Source organism: Lithobates pipiens, unplaced genomic scaffold, assembly GCF_037356315.1.
Source record: "Lithobates pipiens isolate NorthernLeopardFrog02 unplaced genomic scaffold, aLitPip1_a1.2 Scaffold_17, whole genome shotgun sequence".
Lineage (NCBI taxonomy): Eukaryota > Metazoa > Chordata > Amphibia > Anura > Ranidae > Lithobates > Lithobates pipiens.
The window spans coordinates 15,089,978-15,104,798 of NW_027507755.1; the positions used below are offsets into that span (position 1 = coordinate 15,089,978).

The 14,821-nt window shown below is 40.9% G+C and overlaps 1 protein-coding gene across 2 annotated transcripts in view; it reads left to right on the forward strand.

The window, feature by feature from the left end:
- The first annotated feature begins 12,893 nt into the window (after positions 1 to 12,893).
- The window catches only part of NOX4 (NADPH oxidase 4), a 429,580-nt gene continuing 427,652 nt past the window's right edge, over positions 12,894 to 14,821 (forward strand). For both annotated transcript variants that reach the window (XM_077485005.1, XM_077485007.1), the window contains exon 1: positions 12,894 to 13,373. In XM_077485005.1, the coding sequence (XP_077341131.1) occupies positions 13,317 to 13,373 (57 nt within the window). In that variant the 5' untranslated portion in view covers positions 12,894 to 13,316. The remainder of the gene's footprint in view (positions 13,374 to 14,821) is intronic.

Genomic DNA, 14,821 nt, shown 5'->3' on the forward strand with positions numbered 1-14,821 from the left:
TATTCAGCTATTAGGCAACCAAAAAGAATCCCACAGGCATAGATCTTGTGTTAGCCTGTGATTTGAGATATCAGCTCCTACATGTTTCGTCAAACCATTGGCTTCCTCAGGGAAATTATATCTGCTTGTACTAAAGTAAACAAAAAAGGAAAAAGTAAGAATATATAACAGAACAATGTACTTCAAAAACATAATAGTTTCAATTCAGAATGCATGGCACGGTCAACCCCACCCCCCCTTATAGAAGCTACTAAATCAGAAGAAGCACCAGCAGCACATATCCCCAAATCGCAGAGACCACAAGAGTGGGGGACAGGAAACCCCCAAAAACCAACAGGCACTCCCGACCAGGCGCCACGTCTATTGCTGCACAGGGCGAATAAAAATCTAACAATAAAATATAGTGTTCATTGATTATTAAATATTCTAATTTTGGGATTTTTCTATCCTAAAAAATATTTAATAATAAATGAACACTATATTTTATTGTTTTTGAAGTAAATTGTTCTGTTATTTATTCTTACTTTGTCCTTTTTTGTTTACTTTGGTACAAGCAGATATTATTTCCCTGAGGAAGCCAATGGTTTGGCAAAACATGTAGCTGATATCTCAAATCAAAGGCTAAAACAAGATCTATGCCTGTGGGATTCTTTTTGGTTGTCTAAGCCCTTGTACACACGGTTGGAAATTCCGACCACAAAATCCGTTGGATTTTTTCCGACGGATTTTGTCCGAAACTGGTGTTGCATACACACGTTCGGACAAAGTTGTCGGAAAATCTGATAGTTCGGAACGTGATGACGTTCGTTCGTTACGATGGGACTACGTTCAGGCTAGTTGCCAATAGCTTTGGTCACGTAATTTGATCTGAGAATGCGTGGCACTTTGTCCGATTGGAATTCTCTACAAACGATCAGACAACAGTCCGATCGGATCATGTTGTCGGAAAATGTTATATCTAGTTCTCAAACTTTATTGGTCGGACATTCCAATGGAAAAAGTCAGATGGAGCCCACACACAGTTGGATTATCCGACAACACAGTCTGATTGGACATTTTCCGTCGGAATTTCCGACCTTGTGTACAAGAGCTAATAGCTGAATAATCAATTGCTTAGTACCCATTGTATTAACTTTTGTTTATGTCATATTGTTTGTACTTGTTCAGTGTTTTTGTGTTTTTGTCATTAATATAAAATTATATTGTTAAATAGTTTTTATACATGTATAGTGTCCCTGTAGTTTTTGGCACCGCAATAATCCCTTTCCTCCTCCTTGTCTTCCCCTTTACATCATTTTTGAAATGCGTTTTCTGGATATTTTTGTTGTTATTCTGTCTCTCACTGTTGAAATAAACCTACCATTAACATTATAGACCGATTATTTATTTTCAGTGGGCAAACATATAAAATCAGCAGGGGATCAAATATTTTTTCCCCTCACTGTAGCTTTCTAGTAAGCAGTTCTTTCTCCAAAAGTTGGACCTCCTAGTACAGTATTACAGCTGCTGGTTACATTCCCATATCCCTACTGATCTCCTCTTGTTCAGCGTGTTGACACTTGTAGTAGGCAGACCAGCTGACACATTCCACACCGGCAATCACTGAATAAACGTCATACACACTTATCAGCTTCTGCAATCAGCCACAATTACTGTAAAGGAAAACTGTCCTTTTGGTACAATAGTCCTTTAAATAATCCTTCCGCCCCCCTGAGTGCAGCCCACCTGGTCAAAAACCTCTTTCTCATTCCGGTGATCTTCAGTGCGCAGTAATGCCCGATGTCGCAAAGTGCAGCCTCTCCAAAGAAAAGTTCCCCGCTGGGCCCTCTTCCTAAGCCGCATTCACGCCTAAGCATTCCAGGAAAGTGTTTGTGTAAATGTGCAAAAAAAACACAGCAATGACGCACATCAAACTTGTGGTGGTATTATTTCTTAATGGCACTCCAAATGCAGGTAGCAGTCCTGCGTTTTGATTCGCTGCAAAACATGCAATGCGAAACATGCTCGGTGCACCCGTTTCTCGCGTGTAGGTCATTCAAGCAACAAACATGCCGAAAACGTGCCAAAAATTGTTACGCGTTGCTCAGGTGTACACAGTGGCGGCTGCTATTTTTTTCAGGGAGGGGCGGAAAATAATCACCCCCCCTCCCCCCGCACTCTGCCGGTCTGGCACTTACCCCATCTAGGTAGCGGGCATCGGACAGCCAGCATCGGCAACGGGTAAGTGGGCATCGGCATCAGACGGTGGGAATCGGCGAGTGGCTCGTGTGTCCTTTCCTCCCCTCCTTCTAGGCATCCAATAGGATCACCTGTCCTTTCAGCCAATCAGGTGACAGGTCTCAAGACCTGCTTCCTAATTGGCCGGGAGGAGGATCGGTCTTACAATAGCAAATGTTCATTCGCTATCGTAACACACCTCAGTGGGCTCCGTTTGCATACTCTGTGCCCCAAGATCACCCTCCTTTGAAGCCTATTAGAGCCTCTGGCTCTAATCAGGTGCTTAAAAAAAAACGCCCCTATATTGGAATTCATGCATCCGGTGTCCTGAAAGGGGCAGGGCGCATGGATGGGGGGTGGCCATAGATAGGGGGGCAGCGCCCATGTCCCCCTAATGTACAGGCCGCCGCTGGTTGTATATGCAGCTGTGCATGCATACCACAGACCCAATCATTCCTGTGGGTAAGCCGTTCTCATTATGCCCTCTTGCCATCCAGTAGACATCATATTTATACTGTTTCTTTCATACACAGATCAAAAACGATATCTGCGCATGATGTATTTAAAGCAACCTTAAATGTAAAAAACATCAAAATAAAAATGATTGCATACAATTTGTTACAATTCTGCCCCCAATTATTAACCATTATCTAATCCTAATTAGTCCTAATTAACTCCTTCCTTCCCTTCTCTCCTACCTAGCATTTTTATGGGGTTTTTTTAGCCTTTTTTTTTCATTTTTGTTTTGCTTAGCTAATTTTTTTTTTTTAGTATTGCATTTAAATAAGTCACAAAATAAAAGGAAAAAAAAATACCTTTACTTCTGTTGTAAATAATTTAGAATACCAGATCTATAATTTTAGTATCATTTTAAACAGGACAAATTATAAAATAAAATGTGTGTCCTTTTTATCTAAGGCAAAACAAGGTAATTTAAAAACACAGGTCAACGCAGAAAAAAAGCACATTTTTTAAAATGTATTACATATATCTAAAGATTATATAGAAAATAAAATAGTTTTTGCAAGACAATATTGCCAAAAGCAAAGTCTTGTTTGTTCCTAAAAAAAACATAGTATGTTGCTTTTAGCCCTTGTTCACACTGACGCGGCTTCAAAATTGAGCAAATTTGAACCTGACATCACTATGCAACTTCATTGCGGCTTGCCACTTATAGCCCACTGTGAGACTTTATATGGCTTGCAGCTTGGGTCAGTGGCGTGTCCTTAGACTCTGTGCACAGATTGAGGATTTATATCAGTTGGCCTCCATTTCTGATGAAGACCCTGATGTAAGGGGGGCACTGGAGAACCTGATGTGGTTGGGGCTCTGATGGCGACCCTGATGTAGGGGGGACTCTGATAAAGACTCTGATGTAAGAGGGGACACTGATGGTGACCCTGACGTAAGGGGGGGTGCTCTGATGGGAACCCTGCTGTACGGGTGACGTTGATGTGGACCCTGATATAAGGGGGCACTCTAATGTGAACCTTGATGTAAAGTGGGACTCTTGTGAAGACCCTTATTTAAGAGGGGATTCTGGTGGGGACCCTGATGTAAGGAGGAAGTCTAATGGGTGCTCTCTAATGGGTGCCCTCATGTACTGGGGATCTGCAAACTATGGCCCGCTGTGAGACTTTATATGGCTTGCAGCTTGGGTCAGTGGTGTGTTCTTAGTCTCTGTGCACAGATTTAGGATTTAGATCAGATGGCCTCCATTTCTGATGAAGACCCTGATGTAAGGGGGACACTGAAGAACCTGATGTAATTGGGGCTCTGAGGGCGACCCTGATGTAAGGGGGACTCTGGGGAACCTGATGTAATTGGGGCTCTGATGGAGACTCTGATGTAAGGGGGAATCTGATGAAGACTCTGATGTAAGAGAAGACACAGATGGTGACCCTAATGTAAGGGAGGTGCTCTGATGGGAGCCCTGCTGTACAGGTGATGTTGATGGGGACCCTGATGTAAGGGGGCACTCTATTGGGGACCTTAATGTAAAGCAGGACTTTTGTGAAGACCCTGATGTACGAGGGTATTCTGGTGAGGACCCTGACGTAAGGAGGAAGTCTAATGGGTGCCCTCATGTACTGGGGATCTGCAAACCATGGCTCGCGGGTCACTTATGGCCCGCTGTGAGACTTTATATGGCTTGCAGCTTGGATCAGTGGCGTGTCCTTAGACTCTGTGCACAGATTGAGGATTTAGATCAGTTGGCCTCCATTTCTGATGAAGACCCTAATGTAAGGGGGACACTGGAGAACCTGATGTGATTGGGGCTCTGATAGTGACACTGATGTAGGGGGGACTCTGGGGAATCTGATGTAATTGGGGATCTGATGGTGACCCTGATGTAAGGGGGGGTGCTCTGATGGGAACCCTGATGTACGGTGGATGTTGATGGGGACCCTGATGTACGGGGGATGTTGATGAGGACCCTGATGTAAGGGGCACTCTGATGGGGGCCTTGATGTAAAGCAGGACTCTTGTGAAGACCCTGATGTAAGAGGGGATTCTGGTGGGGACCCTGATGTAAGGAGGAAGTCTAATGGATGCCCTCATGAAAGGGAGGATTCTGATATGTGAGGCCAGTAGAAGGAGCAGTCATCTCCGAGCGTGTAGCCTTTCATCACTGCAGCCCTGATTGACAAGATCCCAGCCCTGTCTAGGTCCAATCAGACGGTGGTGACATCACTTCCTGTTCCACAGTCCATGCTGGTCTGTGTGGAGCTGCTTGGTTCCTTTACTCCTGGAGACACACTGTGATCCATTCCAGCCAACTGCTCAATCCTTTCCAGCTATCCGGAACATCGGTGGGACCCACAGAGCCATGTGGAATGCTAGGACTAAACTTTACTTTGACGAGCATGCATCTTCTATCATCTTGTAAGTGTTTTTAACCTTATCCTACTAAAGTTATCATTTTAATACTACATTTATAAAACTGATTATTTTTTTATTTTTTGTTTGCCCTCGAATATTTGCGAAATATACAATGTGGCCCTGTGGAGACCCCTGCCTTAGTTGAAAAGCCTCGTGTGAGTTTTAGGCAAGTTAGAGTGCAATGGTAGCCCATTCATTTTGGATAGGTTACTTTAACACAACATGTTATTAACATACAGGCATTAACACACCTCAAAGAAGTTAATAGCCCGGCCCCCCCACTAAAACATGGTGAAAACAGCAATTAAAAAAAAAATTGAAAACATAGGCATAATACACAGTACTTTCATAAACTGCATCTCATCCAATTATGGTTTAGATCTACTTAAAGTGTTATTAAAAGCAAAATGTCTTTTTCTTTTTTCCCCGTTTTGGATATAACGGAGTTGGATTAGAACACCTGTCAGGTTTTTCTTGCTGTCTTCACCCCTGTTAGGCAGATACATCCTCTCTATCTGTCCCGTTTACCATTATAACAGAGTGAAAGTAAAGAAAATTCCCAATGTTGGGCTGTTATCACAGCAGTTATGGAGAGAACATTACAATGACAGAAGTTCTGGTGACAGACTGGGATTCCCTCACTTTGCAGGGATTTCCTCTCACTTCCTGTTTGGCTATGGGACAGAAAGTGAAGGAAAATCTTCCCAATCGGACACAGATGGCAAAAAACTGGCAGAGGCTATAACCCTCAATTACTCTATTCAAAATGAAAAAGAAAAAAGCTTTGCCTTTGGTTACACTTTAACGTCTATGCTACTTGTATTACGCCAACCATGTTTGATTCTTATTGATGGCCATACACAAGCAATTATCCAGGATCAAATTTAACCTGCTTTTAATTGCAAAAATTGTCAAATATATGTCTTAAAATACTATTTTCTCTTAGTGTAAATGTAGCCAGGTGGTGCTGCTGGCTGTGTATGGACTTCTTCCCCCTCCCCCCCTCCCCCTATTTTCTGGTACACTGTGTCAGAGTGCTGGGCTGTGTGTGTGTGCACTGCAGCCAGCCTTTTTCTCTTCTCTCACTGCAGGTAAGGAGTGTGAAATTCTCCACTCCTGCTTCACCCCTTCCCTCCTGTTAACGGACTTGAGCCTATCAGGAGCAATAGAGCTGGGACCAATTATAGGCGGGAAGATCACTTGCATTCAGACGCCAGAGGATGCTGGGACATGTAGTTTTAAAGTTGCACTGTACGGCATAATTAAATGGTTGCAGAAATACAGCACCCACAATTCCCTGGACACAGAGGAAGAGAGACAGAGAGGGACTATTTGCGAGGACTGGGACTTCTGGAGTGCATGGCACCAGGTCTGCTATTTTCCAGGATTAGTGAGCTGAACTACGCTTTCTAAACTCTTGCCACACACAGTTAATGCTATAAAGACTGCTCTTACCTAGCATTTTATCTTTAACTCATCCCCCACATTCTTAATATACCAGTGCACCACCGACAGAAGGGCCCCACGAAATCGGTCTGCTATTGACTAATCAGTTACCTTGTACTTTAGTCAACTTCTGGGGTACCCCTTATTAGGCATAGTGAACCCACCCATTAAAAGGCTGTAAGCTCAGTTTAGTTGATTCTGACTCTGCCAGTTACTGGTTACATCATTTGAACTTAATTTAACAGAGCTGCAGTTCAGTTAAATCACCCTGCTTATAGGCAACTGTTCACTTATCTAGTTTTGAACCTTTGAAAGTGTTATATTTGTTGTATTTTTGCAAATTTACACACTGTTTAACAGCCTCAATATAATACATTTAATTAATTTACCTTTTGTTTGTTGTGGCTTTATTTCTGTGTGCTGATATAGTGTGCAGGTATACTAATGTTTAAGTCACACAGGGGTCAGCGTGTGTCAAGCCCCAATCAATAGTTGTGTCCGTGGGAAACGAACAGTTTACTGAGTAGTGGCAGAATAGAGAAACCACCATCACTAGTGACTCCTGTGGGGGTAAGTGCTACATAAATATTCTTCCTGCCTCTCCAGTGCACTATGCTGACATCGATCTGTATAGCTCACAACCTTAATTATTGGTGTCTAAGGCTGGCCATACACATAGATTCCTCCATGCACGCTATAAAGTGCAGGTGGACAAATAATCTGCTGAGGCTATTGTATTCTAAACAGCTATCAGAATACTCCAACAGTGGCTGCATCTGCTTGGATGCAGGCACTGCCAAAATATGTCTAGCAGGAGGGTGCTGACAAGGCCACCCACACAACAAATTTAAGTTGGATCACTGGGAACCGGCCAAAATCAGATCAGTGTATGTTAGCTTTATTTTTCTAGTGGAGAGGAAAGGAAGAGGCATGTTTGCCAGGTCTGTTAAATCACGAAGTGCAATGGGTAGAGCCGCCAGACTCTGAAGCCTATAAAATCTTTTTTGGACACACTTTAGGGCTGCTATAAAGTTTAATGCCCCGTACACACAGTCGGATTTTCCAACGGAAAATGTTCGATGGGAGCTTGTTGTTGGAAATTCCGACCGTGTGTAGGCTTCATCTTTTTCATCGGAATTTCCATCACATAAAATTTGAGAGCTTGTTCTCAAATTTTCCATCATCAAAATCCGTTGTCGTAAATTCCGATCGTGTGTACACAATTCCGACGCACAAATTTCCACGCATGCTCGGAATTAAGCAGGAGAGCCATACTTGCTATTGAACTTCCTTTTTCTCGGCTTGTTGTACGTGTTGTATGGCACTTCCTTCTTGACGTTCGGAATTTCTGACAAGCTTTGTGTGACTGTGTGTATGCAAGACAAGTTTGAGCCAACATCCGTCGGAAAAAATCCATAGATTTTGTTGTCAGAATGTCTGATCGTGTGTACGTGGCATTACACGGGGCAGTGGAAAACTAATCAAAATTGCCCCCCCCCCTCCATCTGATGAAAAATATATAGCTTGTTTTCTAAGGACAGGGCTAACATACTTGTTACCTTACTCCACAGTCCAGCAACAGTCGGTGGTCTAGCCCTCTTTTCTCCAGCTGAATTGTTAATATGTACCGTACTTCTACATTATCATGCACAATGCAGGACAAGCAGCTACATCATTAGGATTGGACGTGCCCTCTGGGTCTGCATGTGATGACATCAGCAAGAGGGAAGCAAGAAGATCAGCTTTAGCCCCTTCAGCCCGGAAGGTTTAGCTGCTGAATGACCAGGCCATTTTTTGCGATTCAGCACTACGTCGCTTTAACTGACAATTGCGCGGTCGTGTGATGTTGCACCCAAATAAAATTTGTTGAAAAACAAGCTCTGGACTGCCGCACTCTTCAGAAGACCACTTTTTTTTATTGAAAAATCACATCACAGCTCAACAAACACAGCGAACAAGGAAAAATTGCTGACGTTTCGCACTAGCTGTAGTGCTTATTCGTAGCCTATGAATAAGCACTACAGTTAGTGCTAAACATCAGCAATTTTTCCTTGTTCGCTGTGTTTGTTGAGCTGTGATGTGATTTTCCAATAAAAAAAAGTGGTCTTCTGAAGAGTGCTGCAGTCCAGAGCTTGTTTTTCATCTGTTGCTAGTGGTAATAGCCAGCACCTGTGGCTTCCCATCCGAAGAGACAGTTTACAGCCTGCATGTGTGCTCCTGGAGTGGAGAGATCCCTTCTCACCCAAACAAAATTGATGTCTTTTTTTCCCCCACAAATAGAGCTTTCTTTTGGTGGTATTTGATTATCTCTGCAGTTTTTATTTTTTGCTCTATAAATAAATAAAAAAAAGCGACAGTTTTGAAAAAAAACACAATATTTTGTACTTTTTGCTATAATAAATATCCGCATTTTTTTTTAAAAAAAAGAATTTTTTTTTCTCAGTTTAGGCCGATATGTATTCTACATATTTTTGGTGATAAAAATCGCAATAAGTGTATATTGATTGGTTTGCGCAAAAGTTATAGCGTCTACAAATAGGGGATAGATTTATAGCATTTTTATTATTATTATTTTTTTACTAGTAATGGCGGCGATATGCGATTTTTATCGAGGCTTCAACATTATGGCAGACACATCAGACATTTTCATACACGTGCCCCTAGTGACGTAACATAACATTGTTTCGCCCAGCTGTGCCATTCTGTCGCAGTAAAACTGCGGCTGGTCGGCAAGTGGTTAGGGTGGACCGGTAGGCACAACTATAACCAGTGAAAAACTCAGCCATAACCAGATGAGTAATGCAAGTATTATTCCCTGCTAGCATATCCTCTAGAAAAAGAAACAATACATTCTTCTTTCTCAGCTGTGGGAAAGAGGGAATTTAACACTGGCCATAGTATGGCTTGAATATATTTTTTGGGCAGTATTGGTTCAGCATTGCGAGTGATAAATGACGAGCGGTCAAGTCATTAGAATGGGATGTGCCCACTGGACAGGTGCGGTCTATTTTCTCCAATGGAGGCTATTCCGCAGTGGCACTGCAGTTGTGTAGGAAGTCAAGAGGAACATGGTTCCTCTATGGTTTTCTGGGTCACTAGGGAAGCTATCCTATTGGATTTTGCTGCCCCATGTGACTCTAGCAGCCATCTTGGTTCAGGAAGAGCCTTTTTAAGGCCCTGGTTCCCAGGTTTGGCATGCTTTTGGCGAGTTAGTAGAGTAGAGACAAATACAGGTCCCCGGAAGGGGCAGAGCTAGCAGCAGGGAAAGGTTCCTGATGAGGAGAGAAAGCGTAGGGTTTCTATCCTCTCTGGACATCTTCCTGCTTGGGCACAAGATAGCCAGGCCACATTCTGCCCCTCTCTACTGGCACTGTCAGTTTGGCTGAATCCTGCTCTCTACACGCTGTTGGAACTGTGAGTGTTCCCTGCTGGGCTGTCTTCCCACCGGGTGATTTGTGAACCTTATTTGCACTATTTCAATACAAGTTCTTTTATCGCATTGAGATTGTGTTCAGTATTGCCACCAAACTACTCTGCACCCACCTAAACACCACTCCAGTATTGTATGTTATGATGTTTGCAAAGAAAAGCTTAGTTGGAAACCAACACAGTGATTGTTTTTGTGGGACCAGTTGTTATAGACAGTTCCAGTAACAGTGGTGGAACAGAGGCTTAAACTATAGTATGTATAACTTTGTGTTAGAATATTATTTAGAATAGCTTTTCTCAACATCTTTACCCCAAGGAAACAATTGAAATATTTTTTTGTCTCGGAGACCCTCTGTTCATTAGTGGTCATTGGGAAGAATACTCCCCTTAAAGTGGTGGTCAGAATGCCACCATTACGGACAGCTAAAAACATTGCCAATGTCGTGTCTTGGCTTTGCTAAGTGGCACTGGACATGGTACTATATAGGCACCACCAGATGGGAGGTCAATCAGATACAGCTAAAAAAAACCCTAGCAACCTCTGGATTAACCCTAGATGAGAATGGCTGCCTTAGAAAAATGAGTACTATATTCTTCATTACCTGGGAAGGAGGACACAATTTTAGCTATTTTATCACTACCCAGATTTAGGCTTTAAATATTTTGGAGCAATACCCTGGTATCCCTCTCTCCTATATCAGTAAGCTGGATAAATACTCAATACATTTCCCGATTTTCAGACATTGTGCTTGCAAATAATTACAACTATTACTGAAATGTCCGTGTTTGCCTAATTTTTTGCTTTACATGTTGCACCTGGCAAGTCCAGCTGGAATTAGTACTTCACACCACAAGGTAACCAAAGGAAGTTTCACACAGAGATCTAAGTGCCGGAGATGTGACAAGCGTTACCACCATCACCTTTTTCAAAGAGACCCCCAGACAGGTCACGTGACCAAACTTCCTGTGTGATAAAAGGAGATGTTTTGTAATGCTGGAGGCTGCAGCCATAACTATTCACGATCAATAGAATCTCGGTGGCATGTAAAGACCTCTAAATGTAGACATCATTACCTGCAAATGATAGAGGCCTCCAATTAGCAGGATGTAGCCGTAGGCATGACTACTGCTCTAATGAGGAGCCAAGTGCAAAAATGTCCGAAAGTTGCAATAAGGCTCACATTTCTTTTAAATAAATCTAACAAAGAAATTCATAAAAAAAAAAATCATAAGAACAGAGATCAGCCCAGCTATGTAATTAATTGTTGCAGGTGAATTGAATCTTCCCGGGGCATATATTTTAATTGTATGTGTATATATATATATATATATGTGTGTGTGTGTGTGTGTGTATATATATATTTTATTTATTTATTTATTTATTTATTTATTTATTTATTTATTTATTTATTTATTTATTTATTTATTTATTTATTTATTTATTTATTTATTTATTTATTTATTTATTTATTTATTTATTTATTTATTTATTTATTTATTTATTTATATATATATATATATATATATATATATATATATATATATATATATATATATATATATATATATATATATATATATATATATATATATATATATATATATATATATGTGTGTGCATGTATGTATATATACATACAAAAAAAAGTATTTTTTATATATTTTTGGGAGATATTTATTATAGCAAAACGTAAAAAAAGTATTGCTTTTTTTTCAAAATTTTCGCTCTTTTTGTTTATAGCGCAAAAATAAAAAAACGCAGAGGTGATCAAATACCACCAAAAGAAAGCTCTATTTGTGGGAAAGAAAGAACGTCAATTTTGTTTGGATACAACATTGCACGACCACCCAATTGTCAGCTAAAACAACGCAGTGCCGAATCGCAAAAAATGCTTTGGTCAGGAAGGAGGTAAAATCATCCAGGGCTGAAGTGGTTAAAGGGGTTGTAAAGATTTGTTTTTTTTTTTCAATAAAAATAACAAACGTGTTATACTTACCTGTTCTGTGCAAGGGTTTTGCACAAAGCAGCCCCGATCCTCTTCTTCTGGGGTGCCCCGCTGGCACTCCAGGACCCTCCTCCTCATCGAGTGCCCCCACGGAAATCTGCTTCCCATGGGGGCACCTGTGCAGGCTTGTCCAGTGACACAGACAGTGGGAACTTGGCTTGACCCCCCCCCCCCCGCTTCCGTGTCACTGGATTTGATTGACAACAACAGGATCAATATATCCAATGAGCTGCTGGACTCATGCACATTGCTGGATCAGATCAGGCTCAGGTAAAAAAAAAGGGGGTGAATGCATGAAGGTGAAAAACCTTGAGACTTTGCAGTCACTTTAATTATTCTTAATATTTATTTATTTTTTTAAGTGTTTTTCTATTTACATTTGATAATATGTAATACTACATTAGTTTCAATGATTTTTGGCTAACAATTATTAAACAAATAATAAGATATGTATAAAATGAATTAAACATTTTTTAATTTTTAATTTTTTTTATTTTAGCCATACAGAAAAAGACCGTAATCAAAAACAATATGGCTTTAAATACAAAACATTCTAAAATAAAGAAAACCCCCCAAAAAATGTAATATGAATAATTAATTAACTTAGCATTGTAATTACTTTTGACCTAACAGTTAAAAAAAAACTGGCCCAGTGACCTTTGGCCTTGATATAAAAAGTATATTCTTAAATTTTATAAGAACAAATCTCAATATACATCATCAAGCTACTACAAAAATCTTTTTGTCTCCTTACAGCATACTACAATTGTGTATTTAATATTCACTTTCTTCAACAATTGAGCCCTTTTAAGCTAGAAAGAATGCAAACATCTGCAAAAAAAAAAAAAAAAAACTGAGCCCTCGGGGCCACTGTAGCTGGCAGCCCCCCTCTCCTAATCCCTCTTTGTTAGAGAATCTCTAAAAGGAAAAGCGACAGGAATCTACAGATATGGAATGAACTCATGCATAATGTGTCTGTTAGGGCTGTGTGAACCATTGAGCGCAGGAAGGCAATGAGACGCATATGGTAACTGTCACCAGCCACAGAACTTTAGAAGACTTTTAAAAAGTTTGGAAAAAAGTTTTTCCTCTGTTGATCAGAAAACTACTGGAAAGGTTTTGTGAGTTCTTTTGTGTACAGTCACCAAATCCTGACCCTGGGCAGGCTGTCCCAGATCATTAACCACACAGAGCCTTTAGGATGATGGGTTAGTAGGGAGTGCTGGGACTATATAGTCATGAAGAACATAGAGGAGAGGACAGGAAGCTCTGGACTGCTGGAGGTAGTACATTGACCTTTGTGGAGTGCGTGCGCTTCAGCTGCTCAACATCAGGATGGCTTTACCTTGTCACAGCTGGCTGTCCAATGAAGGATTTAAGCACCTCTTTCTGGTGAGATCCATTTCTACTTTGTAATCTTCTGTTGGCAAACATTTCTCAAAATACAGCAAAGTAATCGCTGCTGTTATCGCTGTTACCGCTTAGTTTCCTGCTGACTCCTAAGGGATACTTTCGGGGATTGTGGATTTGGTGCTGGGATTTCTTTTTATTAACTTGCATGTTTTTTTATTGCTTCCCTTTACAGTATTGTGTTGAGGAATGCCTATTTTATGCATAATTATGTTGGTCAAGCTTGGACTGATTGAAAAAGACTAGAAGTTACAAGAATGGACTTTATAGGCACACATATTTAGAATAAAAGTATGAATTTTTTAATTGGATAAAGTTAAAAAAGCTTATGTACAACCACACATCATACAAATGATGACATAAAATACCTCCACTTATAATATTAGAATTTAGCAAATGGGGAATGTAATAAAGTATAGCCAGTAGCACTATCCACAATAAATAAAGTGCATGGAGTAGGTTGAGTCACAATCAGGGGGTCCCAAGAAGATTTTCCGCTCGACATGTTGCGCGCACATTTGAGCTTCTTCAGGAGCTTCTTCAGGAGTAGGTTGTGACTCAATCTTCCCCATGCACTTTATTTCTTGTGGATAGTGCTACTAGTGGTGTTGATACAATATTATAAGTGGAGGCATTATTTGAGTCCCTAGGGTCAAGTATTTTATGTCATCATTTGTATGATGTGTGATTTCTTTTATGTGTTTTACATAAGCTTTTTAACCACTTAAGGACCGCCTTACGCCGATTTACATCGAGCCCAGCTGTGGGTCGCGTGCGCGCCACCGGCAGTGCACTCGCTACCCGGTCCTGAGCTCTGTGACTGTGGCCGCGGGACCCACGGACCCGATCGCCGCCGGTGTCCCGCAATCGGGTCACAGAGCTGAAGAACGGGGAGAGGTAAGCGTAAACAAACCTCTCCCTGTGCTTCCTAGTGAGCTTATCACTAATCATCTGTTCCCTGTCATAGGGAAATACGATCAGTGATGTCACACGCCAAGCCACGCCCCCTACAGTAAAAAAAACATATTAGGTCACACTTAACCCCTATACTGCCCCCTAGTGTTAACCCCTTCACCGCCAGTGACATTTTTACAGTAATCAATGCATTTTTAATCGCACTGATCGCTGTATTAATGCCAATGGGCCCAAAAATGTGTCAAAATTGTCCGACGTGTCCGTCATAATTTTTTGCAGTCACAATAAAAATCGCTGATTGCCGCCATTACTAGTAAAAAAAAAATTATTAACAAAAATGCCATAAAACTATCCCCTATTTTGTAGACGCTATAACTTTTGCGCAAACCAATCAAACACTTATTGCGATTTTTTTTTTTCTTTACCAAAAATATGTAGAAGAATATGTATTGGCCTAAACTGAGGAAAAAAACTTTTTTTAGATATTTTTGGGGGATATTTATTATAGCAAAAAG